The sequence below is a fragment of the Ahaetulla prasina genome, chromosome 3, assembly GCF_028640845.1.
Source record: "Ahaetulla prasina isolate Xishuangbanna chromosome 3, ASM2864084v1, whole genome shotgun sequence".
In the NCBI taxonomy this organism is placed as follows: Eukaryota; Metazoa; Chordata; class Lepidosauria; order Squamata; family Colubridae; genus Ahaetulla; species Ahaetulla prasina.
The window spans coordinates 170,176,814-170,190,756 of record NC_080541.1 but is presented as its reverse complement, the minus strand read 5'-3'; the positions used below and the strand labels follow the sequence as shown (position 1 = coordinate 170,190,756).

Below are 13,943 nucleotides of genomic sequence, written 5' to 3'. Positions count from 1 at the left end.
TATATGTAGATCTTTGGTTATTCGGGTTTTCTCCCGCGTAAAATTGGAAGTGTCTTGGCGACGTTTCGACGAAGTCTCATTCGTCATCTTCAGGCTTCAGCTTCGTGCTTCTGGGAGCAATGTGTGACTGCAGCTGTTTCTTCCTTTTTAACTGCTAGTGGGGGTTTGAACTGATTGGGTGGGAGCTTGGCTGTGCTCTGATTGGATGGGGGTTTTTTGGTGCTCTGATTGGATGGGGGTGTGTCCTGTTTGGGTGGGGGCTTGGTTGTGCTCAGATTAGTCTGAGCTGCAGGGGGATTTGAGCTGGTGAGCTGCACAGCTGTTGTCCGGCTTCGTGTTCGCGGTCGTGCCACATCTTCACAGTGGGTGTCAGTCTGCTGCATGTATGGATTGGAAGGGTTTGAAATGGCCAATGTTGCAGCTGCGGTCTGGCTTCTGGTCCTTAATCGTGCTTCATGATCAGTGTGGGTTTGGGTCTGCTTTCTGGGTGGATGTGTGGTGGTGACATCCTGTGTGGACCTCGTGAGTGTGGGTCTGGTGTCATTCCTCATGTTAGGGACACGTTTGTCAATAAGGGCAGGTTTCCAAATGGCTGGTAGGCGGGAGGTATCATCTCTTTTGTTCATGCTGTGTGGGCATTTTTCTATCTCGATGGCTTCTCTGATTATTCTGTTGTTAAAGTGTTCAGTTTTGGCGATAGTTCTGGTCTTTTTAAAGTCAATATCGTGTCCTGTGGCTTTAAGGTGTTGGACCAGGGAAGAAGTTGGTTCCTCTTTTTTGACTGAGTTCTTGTGTTCTTCAATGCGTGCACTTATTCTTCTGTTGGTTTGTCCAATGTATGTGGTGGGGCAGGCGGTGCATGGGATTTCATATACTCCTTGATTTTCTAACTCAATTTTGTCTTTGGGGTTTCTTAGGATGGTGGATATTTTTCGGTTTGTGCAGAATGCTGTCTTGATGTTGTGTTTGTGGAGGATCTTGCTGATTCTGTCTGTGGTGCCTTTTATATATGGGAGGAGGGCTGTGCCGTTTTCTTGTTCTCTGTCTTGGATTTTAGTGGGGGGTTCTTTTTGGATTAGTTTGGTAATCTTATTTCTCTGGAATCTATTGGATGTTAGTACGTTTGTGAGAGTGTGTAGTTCGGTTTTTAGGTGTTGTTCGTCAGCTAAGCGTTTTGTTCTGGAGATGAGTGTCTTGGCTACGGAGTTGATCTGTGCTGGGTGGTGGTGTGAGAGTGCGTGCAGATAGCGGTTTGTGTGTGTTTTCTTCTGGTAGATGGTGTGTCCTAGGGAGCCATTGGGTTTCCTGTAGACTAAGACATCTAGGAAGGGAAGTTGGTTGTTAACTTCTGTTTCCATGGTGAACTGTATTTTGGGGTGTAGGCTATTGAGGTGTGTGAGGAAGTTGTCAAGTTTTTCTTTCCCGTGTGGCCAGATTATGAAGGTGTCATTTACATATCTGAGCCAGAGTTTGGGTTTGTGATCAGATTTTTCTAGAGCTTGGGTTTCAAAGTGTTCCATGTAGAGGTTGGCAATGACAGGTGAGAGGGGTGATCCCATGGGTGCTCCTTCTATTTGTTTGTATTTTTGTCCATTATAGATGAAGTATGTGTTGGATAGGCAGTGGTTGGTCAGATCTAGGATGTGCTTGTGGGGGTTATATTTGTTTTGGATAGCTGTCAAGGCTTCTTTGATTGGCACTTGGGTGAAGAGGGATATGACATCAAAGCTCACGAGTAGGTCGCTGGGCTGTAAGTTTTGTTTCTTTATGATATCTATGAACTGGAATGAGTTTTGGACGTGTGAGGCGATGGATTCTGCATAGGGCTGTAGTTGTTTGGCGAGAAATTTGGCTAGGTTTTGTAGAGGTGAGCCTATGGAGCTGACTATGGGTCTGAGTGGGGTTCCTTCTTTGTGTATCTTGGGGAGGCCGTAGAGCTTAGGGCATCTGGATGATTTCTCCCTGGGAATGATTCTTTGTTGGATTTCTTCACTGATGGGGGAGGCTTTTATTTTAGATCTAGTGGTTTTTTTCTAGGTAGGTGGTGGGGTCTGTTTTTAGGGGCTTGTATGCAGGGTCTTGGAGTAGGTTGGTTAATTTGGTTTGGTAGTCAGATGTGTTCATAACTACCGTGGCGTTGCCCTTGTCTGCTGGTAGGATTATTATGCTGGTGTCTTTTTTCAGGTTAAGTAGTGCTGTCTGTTCCTCTTTGGGTAAGTTGCTTTTGGGTGGCTTGCTGCTGCAGAGGATGTTGGTGATTTCGAGTCTGATTCTGTTAGCGTCATCGGGGTTGATTTTGGTCAGGCTGGTTTCTACTCCGCATATAATGGTTTCAGTGGGGATGTATTTGGGAGTGACTGCAAAGTTGAATCCTTTGGAAAGGACATCGGTTTCAGCTTTGGTGAGGATCCTATCCGAGATGTTATGCACTGTTTGTTTCATGTGTGGCTGTGAGGGGGGAGGGGTTTGTTTCTGGCGTTCTTGTAGTCTTCGGAGTTTGTTGGTGTGTGTATCTGTCTTGAGGATGGTCTGTGTTTCGGCTCTCCAGACGGCGAGTTGTTTGGATTTGTCCCAAAGTGCAGGGTGGATCTTGTTGCTGAGTTTGAGATGAAGTGTGAGGAGATCTTTGTTGATTTGATCTAGGAGGAATCTTTTTGTATGAAGTTCATTTCTGATTAGGGCCAATTCTGTTCTTTTTAGGATGCGTTTGGTGGCTGCAGAGTTGGAGTGGAATTTCAATTGGAAGCATGTGGGGATTAAATTTTGATCTCGGCAAGGTCACATAAAATGGAAGCTCTTTGGACTTCTAGTTTTTCATAGGTCCTGGTCAGATGGTGGATTTCCTCCCCGTAGAGGTGCAATATTTGTTTTCTGAGGTTTTCGCGGGTGTTTGTATGTAGATCTTTGGTTATTCGGGTTTTCTCCCGCGTAAAATTGGAAGTGTCTTGGCGACGTTTCGACGAAGTCTCATTCGTCATCTTCAGGCTTCAGCTTCGTGCTTCTGGGAGCAATGTGTGACTGCAGCTGTTTCTTCCTTTTTAACTGCTAGTGGGGGTTTGAACTGATTGGGTGGGAGCTTGGCTGTGCTCTGATTGGATGGGGTTTTTTTGGTGCTCTGATTGGATGGGGGTGTGTCCTGTTTGGGTGGGGGCTTGGTTGTGCTCAGATTAGTCTGAGCTGCAGGGGGATTTGAGCTGGTGATATATATACACATATACATATACATATACATATACATATATATATATATATATTTGCTTTCTGAGATTTTCACGGGTGTTTTTATGTAGGTCTTTGGTTATTTGGGTTTTCTCCCGCGTAAAATTGGAAGTGTCTTGGCGACGTTTCGACCAAGTCTCATTTGTCGTCTTCCGGCTTCAGCTTCGTGCTTCTGAGAGCAATGTGTGATTCCTTCCTTTTAACTGCTAGAGGGCGTTTGAACTGATTGGGTGGGAGCTTGGCTGTGCTCTGATTGGATGGGTTTTTTTTTTGTGGTCTGATTGGCTGGGGGTGTGTCCTGTTTGGGTGGGGGCTTGCTTGTGCTCAGATTAGTTTGAAAGGTATATGAAATGTATATGAAATGTATATGAAATCCCATGCACCGCCTGCCCCACCACATATATCGGACAAACCAACAGAAGAGTAAGTGCACGCATTGAAGAACACAAGAACTCAGTAAAAAAAGGGGAACCAACTTCTTCCCTGGTCCAACACCTTAAAGCCACAGGACATGATATCGACTTTAAAAAGACCAGAACTATCGCCAAAACTGAACACTTTAACAACAGAATAATCAGAGAAGCCATTGAGATAGAAAAACGGCCACACAGCATGAACAAGCGAGATGATACCTCCCGCCTACCAGCCATTTGGAAACCCGCCCTTATTCACAAATGAGTCCCTAACACGAGGAATGACACCAGACCCACACTCACGAGGTCCACATAGGATGTCACCACCACACATCCACCCAAAAAGCAGACCCAAACCCACCTGATGATGAAGCATGACCAAGGACCAGAAGCCAGATTGCAGCTGCATTATTAGCCATTTCAAACCCCTCCAATCCATACATGCAGCAGACTGACACCCACTATGAAGATGTAGCATGACCACGAACATGAAGCCAAACAACAGCAATGCAGCTCACCAGCTCAAATCCCCCTGCAACTCAAACTAATCTGAGCACAACCAAGCCCCCACCCAAACAGGACACACCCCCAGCCAATCAGACCACAAAAAAACCGCATCCAATCAGAGCAAAGCCAAGCTCCCATCCAATCAGTTCAAAACCCCTCTAGCAGTTAAAAGGAAGAAACAGCTGCGATCACACATTGCTCCCAGAAGCACGAAGCTGAAGCCTGAAGATGATGAATGAGACTTCGTCGAAACGTCGCCAAGACACTTCCAATTTTACACAGGAGAAATCCAAATAACCAAAGACCTACACACACACAAATATATACAAATACACACACACACACACAGGGATGGAGAGCATACAGATGTCCACATATATTCTGGTAATTCTCAGTTACCGTTAATAAATGGCGATTCAAATTTATAACTCTGCTGAAAAGCAGTATGTCAGGCCTGGAAACCATACTAGACTTTAGGGTTCCAGACGCTGCCACATTTTTCCCCTGAGGGGAAGAAGGGGGGCTGAGGGGTATGGTAACATTCTTCAAGCGGTCAAGGTCGGATGGTGTTCACATCTGCAGGAAGAGTGGCAAGAAGATATTCGAATGAACTGGGAGAATGTGGGACCATGTGACCATCAAAGGGGTCAGGGGGGTGGGACTCTTGGGGTTTGTATAACTGGGAAAAGAATCCGGAAATTCAGTTTTGGAATTTCACTCATCATGTGCCAGTTTCCTCATGCTAGTAAAGAACTCTGAAAAACAATGGCTTCTGAGTTTTTTTTATGCAGAAGAGGTTTTTCTGGAACCTTGACATTATTCCAAACTCCTAACTTTCTTTTGCTAACGGTACCCTCTCCTCCGCTCAGAGGAGGCCCGTTAGGGGGGTGCTGGGCCCCAGCCTCCGCAACCTCCACAGCGGTGCAAAGACCCAGCGAAGATGGAAGAGCAGCAAGCTGAAAGCGTGGAAGTAGCACAGAAGCTTGACGATTTACTTCCGTACTTCCTACTTCCCATCGGAAGATATGACTCAAAAACCCGAAGTGGTAGAGCCTGCTTGTCAGCTTGGAGCATGGCCCAAAGACTCCGATTCATGGGTAAGCTGTCGTTCGGGAGAAAACATTTCCCCGGGGCAGAATGGAGAGCCCCCTCCCTCTTCTTAACCTCACTGGAGGACAGTAAAACCCGGAGAATCGGGAGAGTCACTGGATTGGGACCTGAGAAACCCCCTGAAATCCCAGTCCCTATTAGACCTCCCTGAAACTTTTGAGCATTTGGAAGTGAGGCCTCGTATAAGCTCAGCTCACCCACCTTGAGAGTCTTTAGCTCAGCCTAAATTCACCTTCCCTCCCACCAGAGAGGGAGAAATTACTGAAGCTCAAAGCCATTCCGATGAACGCAGGAGGACCTCCCTTCCCTCCTTCAGACGGCAGGGAGTTCAGGCAGCACCAGGGACTTGGGGGGGATCGCAACTCCCCCCTCCAATTGACTTTTCCCACCAACAGAGGCCTACGCTGCCTCCAGCTGCTTCTATTCTTCCTGGTTGGGCATTTTATCCTGGACAAGGGTGGTTCCAATACCAATGGCAACCAGCCAGTTCAGCACCTTTCTTTCCTGGGGGCCCCAGGCCGATTTTTGCCTCGTCAGCTGAAGCATTTCAAGGACTTCCTTCTCAGCAGCCAGGGGGAATTCCACCCCCCTTCCCAACTCAGCAACCAGCCACAACAGCAACGGCCGTCCCCCAAATCCCTCTTCAACTGCAAGCAGGCCAGCTAAACCCACCTGCACCCCCTCACCCAGCCAGTCCTCCCCCCAAAGACAGTTTGCGATCCACTCCGTCACACGGCAGCGTCAACAGCCTCAACAGCACAGGAAGCTTATCCCCCAAACACAGCCTGAAGCAAACACAGGGCATTGGCTGATACCAGGCAAATGGGAAAGCTCAACAAAGATCAGTTTGCACTCGCCATGTACCTCATTCAGCAGAAAGTCAGCAAAGGCATTGACCCACCACAGGTGCTGCTCCCAGATATGATCCCTCCTTCCGAAAGGACCACTCCTGTCCAGGACAGCTCAAGTTCTATTGGATCAGGAGAATTCACTGGCGTGAAAGAACTGGATGATATCAGCCAAGAGATTGCACAGCTACAAAGAGAGAAATATTCTCTGGAGCAAGACATCGGAGAAAGAGAAGGAGCTATCCGGCAGAAAACCAATGAAGTTCAGGAACTGCAAAACGATTTAGACCGGGAAACGAGCAGCTTGCAAGAACTGGAAGCTCAAAAGCAGGATGCTCAAGATCGTCTGGATGAGATGGATCAACAAAAGGCAAAGCTGAAAGATATGTTAAATGATGTAAGGCAAAAGTGCCAGGAGGAGTCACAACTGATCACATCATTAAAAATGCAGATTCAGTCCCAGGAATCAGATCTAAAGTCCCAAGAAGATGACATCAGTAGAGCAAAAACTGAGTTGAATCGCCTTCAGCAGGAAGAGACCCAGTTGGAGCAGAGCATCCAGGCTGGGAAAGTACAACTGGAAACAATAATCAAATCTTTAAAATCCTTGACTCTAGACTATACAGAGGTCAATTACAATATTTAGTCCACTGGAAGGGATATCCATTATCTGAATCTACTTGGGTCAAAAGTTGGAAAGTAAATGCGGACAATTTGATTAAGCAATTTCACGACACTTTCCCTGACAAACCTAAAAAACCTCTTGGAGAGGGGAGGGGGGGGGTAGAAGGGAAGTGTGGACAACTGACACTCTTCTTTATCAACTCTTTGTTTTCTTTCCTAGGATATAGCTTCTTTTCCAAGGGGGGACGCCTGTCAGGCCTGGAAACCATACTAGACTTTAGGGTTCCAGACGCTGCCACATTTTTCCCCTGAGGGGAAGAAGGGGGGCTGAGGGGTATAGTAACATTCTTCAAGTGGTCAAGGTCGGATGGTGTTCACATCTGCAGGAAGAGTGGCAAGAAGATATTCGAATGAACTGGGAGAATGTGGGACCATGTGACCATCAAAGGGGTCAGGGGGGTGGGACTCTTGGGGTTTGTATAACTGGGAAAAGAATCCGGAAATTCAGTTTTGGAATTTCACTCATCATGTGCCAGTTTCCTCATGCTAGTAAAGAACTCTGAAAAACAATGGCTTCTGAGGTTTTTTTATGCAGAAGAGGTTTTTCTGGAACCTTGACACAGTACTTCTGATCAATCGGCTGGCGGCCCCCAGGGGGAGGGCCTTCTCTGTGGGGGCTCCCACCCTTTGGAACGAACTTCCCCCTGGTCTTCGACAATTGCCGGACCTTCGGACTTTCCGCTGAGAGTTGAAGACCTATTTGTTTGTTCGCGCAGGACTGGCATAGGATTTTAATAGGATTTTAATTAGTTTTAATGTTTTAATATTTTATAAATTGGGGATTTATTTTTAATTGTTTTAATTCGGCCATTTGTATAATAAGTTTTTTAATCATGTTTTTATGTGTATTTTGCTGTTGTTTTATTATGGCTGTAAATCGCCCTGAGTCCTTCGGGAGAAGGGCGGTATAAAAATTTAATAAATAAATAAATAAATAAATAAATAAATAAAAATCCTCAAGGTTCCAGCCATCCCAGTGCCTCCACAGTCATGTGATTGTGATCTGGGCACTTAGTAATGGGTCTGGATTCCCTTCTTTAAAAAACTAGTAATTCATTTAATAATAGCAACAAGCAATTGCCATTGCTAACTGATGTGGCATTACATGATGTGCTTTACGACTGCATTGTTTAGTGATAGAAATTCCAGTCCCAATGGCTGTCATTAAGTGATGATTACCTGTATAACCATTCCTTATTATTGGACATGGTGATTAAGATTCTGGTAACTGAAGTTCAGAAATGTGGGAAAATATTGTTGAAGTAAGGATATGTCCTTTTAACTTTATTGAGATATGTTACAGGTATCTTATCTTTGGTTATATTTAAATCTGATTGTGTTAACTGGTATCAGATTTTCTTAATATATTAGAAAGAGCAGATGTATAAAATGTGATAGATCCATACCTAGCATTTGAAAAGTAAAGATCTCCAAGACAGATAACAAATAGCACATCACAAAATTAAAAATTGATCATATTGTGCGAACCTTTCCTGGTGGATTAGAACTGTACAGGCAAAACATTGTGTACTGTTCATCATCAGTTTAGTTTGTTATGATATTAGAATAAAATTTGGGGCAACTTAGAGTTCATGCAAAGATATCTGCATGACGAACCATTAAATGTATTTTAAGAGATTAGGGTTAAAATTTCTATCAACGATTATTTAACATTGTAGAATCAGTGCCATAGTAAGTTTCTTACTGCTAGGCCTATGATCAATTTGTCATGATTCTCATAATTCTCTGTTAGAGATAAAATTACAGAAATAAATTAAACTCAAAGAGACCATGAGAAATTAAAAGACTGAGAACCCCTGATCCAAATTATGACATTGGAGAGCTATTTTTGCGGCCTCTAGCACTGTTTAAATTTGGTTGGCAATGAACTGCCAAATTATAAAAGCAAAATTCTTTGCTACTTTTCATTGGGAAACCGATACACGTACTAATTCACCAACAAGATTGATGTACTATTAATATTTAAAATCTCTTCATTCCCCATCCCCTTTGATGATATAGAATAGAATAGAATTTTTTATTGGCCAAGTGTGATTGGACACACAAGGAACTTGTCTTGGTGCATATGCTCTCAGTGTACATAAAAGAAAAGATACCTTCATCAAGGTACAACATTTACAGCACAATTGATGGTCAATATATCAATATAAATTATAAGGATTGTCAGCAACAGAGTTACAGTCATACAGTCGTAAGTGGAAAGAGATTGGTGATGGGAACGATGAGAAGATTAATAGTAGTGCAGATTTAGTAAATAGTTTGACAGTGTTGAGGGAATTATTTGTTTAGCAGAGTGATGGCTTTCGGGGAAAAACTGTTCTTGTGTCTAGTTGTTCTGGTGTGCAGTGCTCTATAGCGTCGTTTTGAGGGTAGGAGTTGAAACAGTTTATGTCCAGGATGCGAGGGATCTGCAAATATTTTCACGGCCCTCTTCTTGATTCGTGCAGTATATAGGTCCTCAATGGAAGGCAGGTTGGTAGCAATTATTTTTTCTGCAGTTCTAATTATCCTCTTAAGTCTGTGTCTTTCTTGTTGGGTTGCAGAACCGAACCAGACAGTTATAGAAGTGCAAATGACAGACTCAATGATTCCTCTGTAGAACTGAATCAGCAGCTCCTTGGGCAGTTTGAGCTTACTGAGTTGGCGCAGAAAGAACATTCTTTGTTGTCCTTTTTTGATGTTAGTTGTCCATTTTAGATCTTGCGATATGATGCACATATCGGGTGCACTTTAAGGTTTTGGTTACTACCTTCAAAGCGCTCCATGGCTTAGGGCCTGGGTACTTACGGGACCGCCTACTGTTACCTCATGCCTCCCACTGACCCGTACGCTCACACAGAGAGGGACTTCTCAGGGTGCTGTCCGCCAAACAATGTCGGCTGACGGCCCCCAGGGGAAGATCCTTCTCTGTGGGGGCTCCTACCCTCTGGAATGAACTTCCTCCTGGTTTACGCCAAATATCTGACCTTCGGACCTTTCGCCGCGAATTGAAAACGTATTTATTTATTCGTGCGGGGCTGGCTTAAATTTTGTTGTATTTCAAATTTATATTTTATATTTCTAAATTTTATATGAATTTTAATGGGTTTTTAGAATTTTAAATGTTTTAAAGTTTTTCGGCCAAATTGTATAATAAGTTTTTTAATTTTGTTTTAATTGTATATTGTATTGTTTTTGGGTTTTTATTCTGGCTGTACACCGCCCTGAGTTCTTCAGGAGAAGGGCGGTATAGAAATCTAATAAATAAATAAATAAATAAAATAAAATAAATAATGATAGAACCTAGAAATTTAAAGGTTTCTACTGTTGATACTGTGTTGTCTAGTATTGTGAGAGGTGGAAGTATGGAAGGGTTTCTCCTAAAGTCTACCACCATTTCTATGGTTTTGAGTGTGTTCAGTTCCAGATTGTTATGATTGCACTACAAGGCTAGTCATTTGACCTCTCGTCTATATCATGACATTGCCACATTTTCTGCCATTGAAAAAAATTACTAAAATTAAGGCTCTCAGGGTTCAAAGAGATTATCTATCCCTATTCTAAATAACAAATAACAATCCTTGTACCCATTATCCTATAGCAGTTTATTTAAAAAGGAGCTTTTCTACTTTGCTTTAAGAAGTAAACATTAACGTTAAAGCTTACATTAAATAGACTTAGGTGATGAAACCTAATATTTGAAAAATATTTTTATGCTATACACAATAAAAGTTTCAATCCTGATAACTTTTTACCTTTGAAAAGCATTTTCTCTTTTTAGCTATTGAGAAGGTCCTCTTGGTCTTAAGTGTGTTTTCATGAAAGATGAATAGGGCACTACTCCATGAAATCTTACAAAACAGGCAGATTGATAATAGAAGATAATGTAACATATCCAACATAATTTGTCCTGTGTCTGAGTTAAGAGTTTTTATTTTTTATTGTTTAACATGATTTGATATATTCTTGTGGTAACATTAGAGACAAAATAACATATAGAGTTATTTTGGAATAGGAGATAGATATCAACTAGTATTCAAATTAGTTTTACTACCGGTATTATTGAAAATAAGTTCATTTTAAGCATATATTTTAATGAGCAATATTAACTATTTCATTACAGATGGAGAAACCCATGCCAAAGATCATGTTGCTGTGAAAGAAATATATGATAGCTCTGATACAGAAGGAAGTTCAAAAAAGTCGCACAGAGGTTTGAGTATAAGATCCAGAGCATATGTGTTTCCATCTCGGTCCAGTGGAAGTGTACAATCTTTCTACGATGATGCTTGTGAAATTTGCTCAGCACAATTTTCTTTATCAGATGAATTTACTGTAGAAAAACCGTGTTCAAATCTGTCCAGCACTACTACCAAAGCAAAAGAAACTGTTTCTGTTGCATGTCAAACAAACCATGGTTTGAAAGATGATCAAAACTATGATATTAATACTGATAAGTCACTGCAGCTGAAGAAACCAACTATTTCAAGATCAAAGTCTGAAAATGATATCGTAAAGGCTTCTTCCAGTAATACATCACGTCCAGTAGAATTATTGACTCATGTTTCTGAAGTACAAAATCCATGATCCATGTTTATATCACATTGAAAAGTTCAAATTAACCTTAAATGCTGATGATTCTATTTTTTCATAAAACAACAAAGTTCTTAACTTAATACAAGGGCATTAAGAATAGCACACAAAGTTCTGTGATGGAGTCTTGTTCCAGCTTTATAGGAAGTTCTCCATTTTTGATGCTCCGTTTTAAGATCATGGTACCTCTGGTTAGGGTTACACATTTTGAATCTGGGATATTTTGACCACAAAATGTTTTGTAGACTCACAACAGTGTGTGTGTACAACAGATGCAACCAAATAGTAAAACTTGTAGAATGTATTCTAGAGGGGCTAAGAGAATTATACTGTTAGATGACCTATTCAAGATCAAGACTTGCCCTCTCTGCAGTTTGTTCAAATGATTTCAAATTCCTCAAAGCATTCATGCATTCAGTTGCAGGTTTCTGTAAGGATTTTGCACATTCAGTTACATTTATGCTCGCTCTCATGCAAGCAAGGAGGCTGAGGTTTTTTGGGAGGGTTATTGTGATAAAACTGACTAATTCCTAATCAGAACTAGAAACTACCCAAACTGTTCAAACCCATCTGGGTGAATTCATGAGATGTGAATCAATGGCATTCAAGAGCATTTACTGAGATTTTGTTCCTTTGGGTCATTGGCTCTTGTGGCATCAAGAGTGAAACCTGACATCAGTAAACAATGTTTTATTAATAAATATTGAATTGTGGCCTAAGAGAACATAGGTTTCGATCATTTTTTCTGTCACAATGAAAAACAATTGTGATATTATGCATGGGATTGAGACAGTTGCCATTACATACTTTTTAATCAAAAACAAATATTTTATTTGTGATACAGTGTCATGGAGAGTTTGGTTGTATTGACCTAGTTGCATAATTCACTAACATATAGTGAAGTTATGAAATAAAGTAGAATTTTTTTCTTCTTTTAAAAGGGAAGTTGAAGTTCCAACTTGCTGGGGAATTCAAGCCTTTGCATAGCTTGACAAAGAATGTATGGTAAGGTATTGATCTTAAAAGATAATTCTGGAATCTATATATGTATAATACAACAAAATCATAACAGACATTTTCACTATGGCTTAGGAAGCCTTATAAATGAAGCCCCAGAATCAGTGGTGAAATCCAAATTTTTTTACTACCAATTCTGTGGGCGTGGCTTGGTGTGGTTTGGTAGGGGAATAATACTGCAAATTTTCCATTCCCACTCCACTCGGGCCAGCTAGAGGTGGTATTTGCCAGTTCTCCAAACTGCTTAAAATTTTCGCTACCAGTTCTCCAGAACCTGTCAGAACCTGCTGGATTTCACCCCTGCCCAGAATGATTTATTTTCTTGTTTTTTGGCAAAAAAATGCTGAGCTGCACTGCTAAGCAGGATGGAGAACAAGATGCTTCCTTTTGTAGTTTACTGAATTTCTATGGCGAGGATATAAAAAAGATGAGGCATTTCCATTCCCCACCATCAGTTTTTAGTCTCCTGTTATAGTTGGTGAGTATAACTAATATACCTGTTTTGATGACAAACACTGGTAAATAAAATACAAGAATAAGCCAAAGGTTAGGATTCTAAAGCAACCTGCCTATTAGACCCAAACAGGTATGTTGCTCTGTGAGATGCTGTTTCTCCATGAGTCTAGTTCAGGAATCCCCAAACTTTTGGACTTCAGGGACCACTAATATGAATCCAGTGCGCTGCTTGCTGAAGCGCCTGGACTCCCAGTGATGGGAGCGCCTGGACTCCCAGCGGAGATGGGATGGGGGTCCTTCAGGCACTCTCTCTCCCCCTCTCTTTCTCTCCCACTCATTCTCTGATTCCCTCTCTCTCTGTGTCTGTCATTCTCTGTCTCTCTCTTTCATTCTGTCTCTCCCTCCCTCTTTCTCTTCCTCTCTCTCTCCCCTTTTTCTCATCTGTCTTCCCCCTTTCTTTCTTTCTTTCTCTCTCCTCCACTCTTTCTCATGGGCCAGCCAGTGTCCTGGGGCTGAGAGGAAGTCAATTGTCCCCTCCCCCGAGAGACTGAGGTATAGGAGCACGAACAAGGGATGGAAGAAACTTGCAACTTTGCAATGCAGCCCTCGCCAGATGGAATGAGGTAATGGTGCAAGGGTGGGACAGTGCAGGCCGGCCGAAGCAACGGGTGGCAGGAACCCTGGGCTGTTTCTTCCCCATGCTGTAGCTTCCTGTCAGCTGAATCCACCAGTGGCTGTCCCTGCCCCTTGCCCTCCCTCCCCAGTCACTCCTCACCTGGCAAGGGAAGTGGGGGATGGAGATTCGCTCCATATTCCAGAATGGGAGCGAAGCTTCGTCTCTTGCTGGATCTTTCTCTCTCCCACTCTTTCTCATGGGCCAGCCAGTGTCTTGGGGCTGAGAGGAAGTCAATCGTCCCCCGAGAGACTGAGGTGCAGGAGCACCAACAAGGAAGAAATGGCCGCAAGATCCAGCAAGAGACGAAGCTCCCATTCTGGAATATGGAGCAAATCTCCATCCCCCCTCCCCTTCCCTTGCCAAGCGAGGAGTGACTGGGAAGGGAGAGTGAGGGGCGAGACAGCCACTGGTGGATAGGAA

General features: G+C 42.8%; 1 protein-coding gene across 5 annotated transcripts in view; it reads left to right on the top strand.

Annotated features, from left to right (window-relative positions):
* LOC131195799 (uncharacterized) overlaps window positions 1-13,527 on the top strand; it is a 66,607-nt gene extending 53,080 nt beyond the window's left edge. For all 5 annotated transcript variants that reach the window (XM_058178020.1, XM_058178023.1, XM_058178022.1 and 2 more), the window contains one exon: window positions 10,905-13,527. In XM_058178020.1, the coding sequence (XP_058034003.1) occupies window positions 10,905-11,368 (464 nt within the window). In that variant the 3' untranslated portion in view covers window positions 11,369-13,527. The remainder of the gene's footprint in view (window positions 1-10,904) is intronic.
* The last annotated feature ends 416 nt before the right edge of the window (window positions 13,528-13,943 follow it).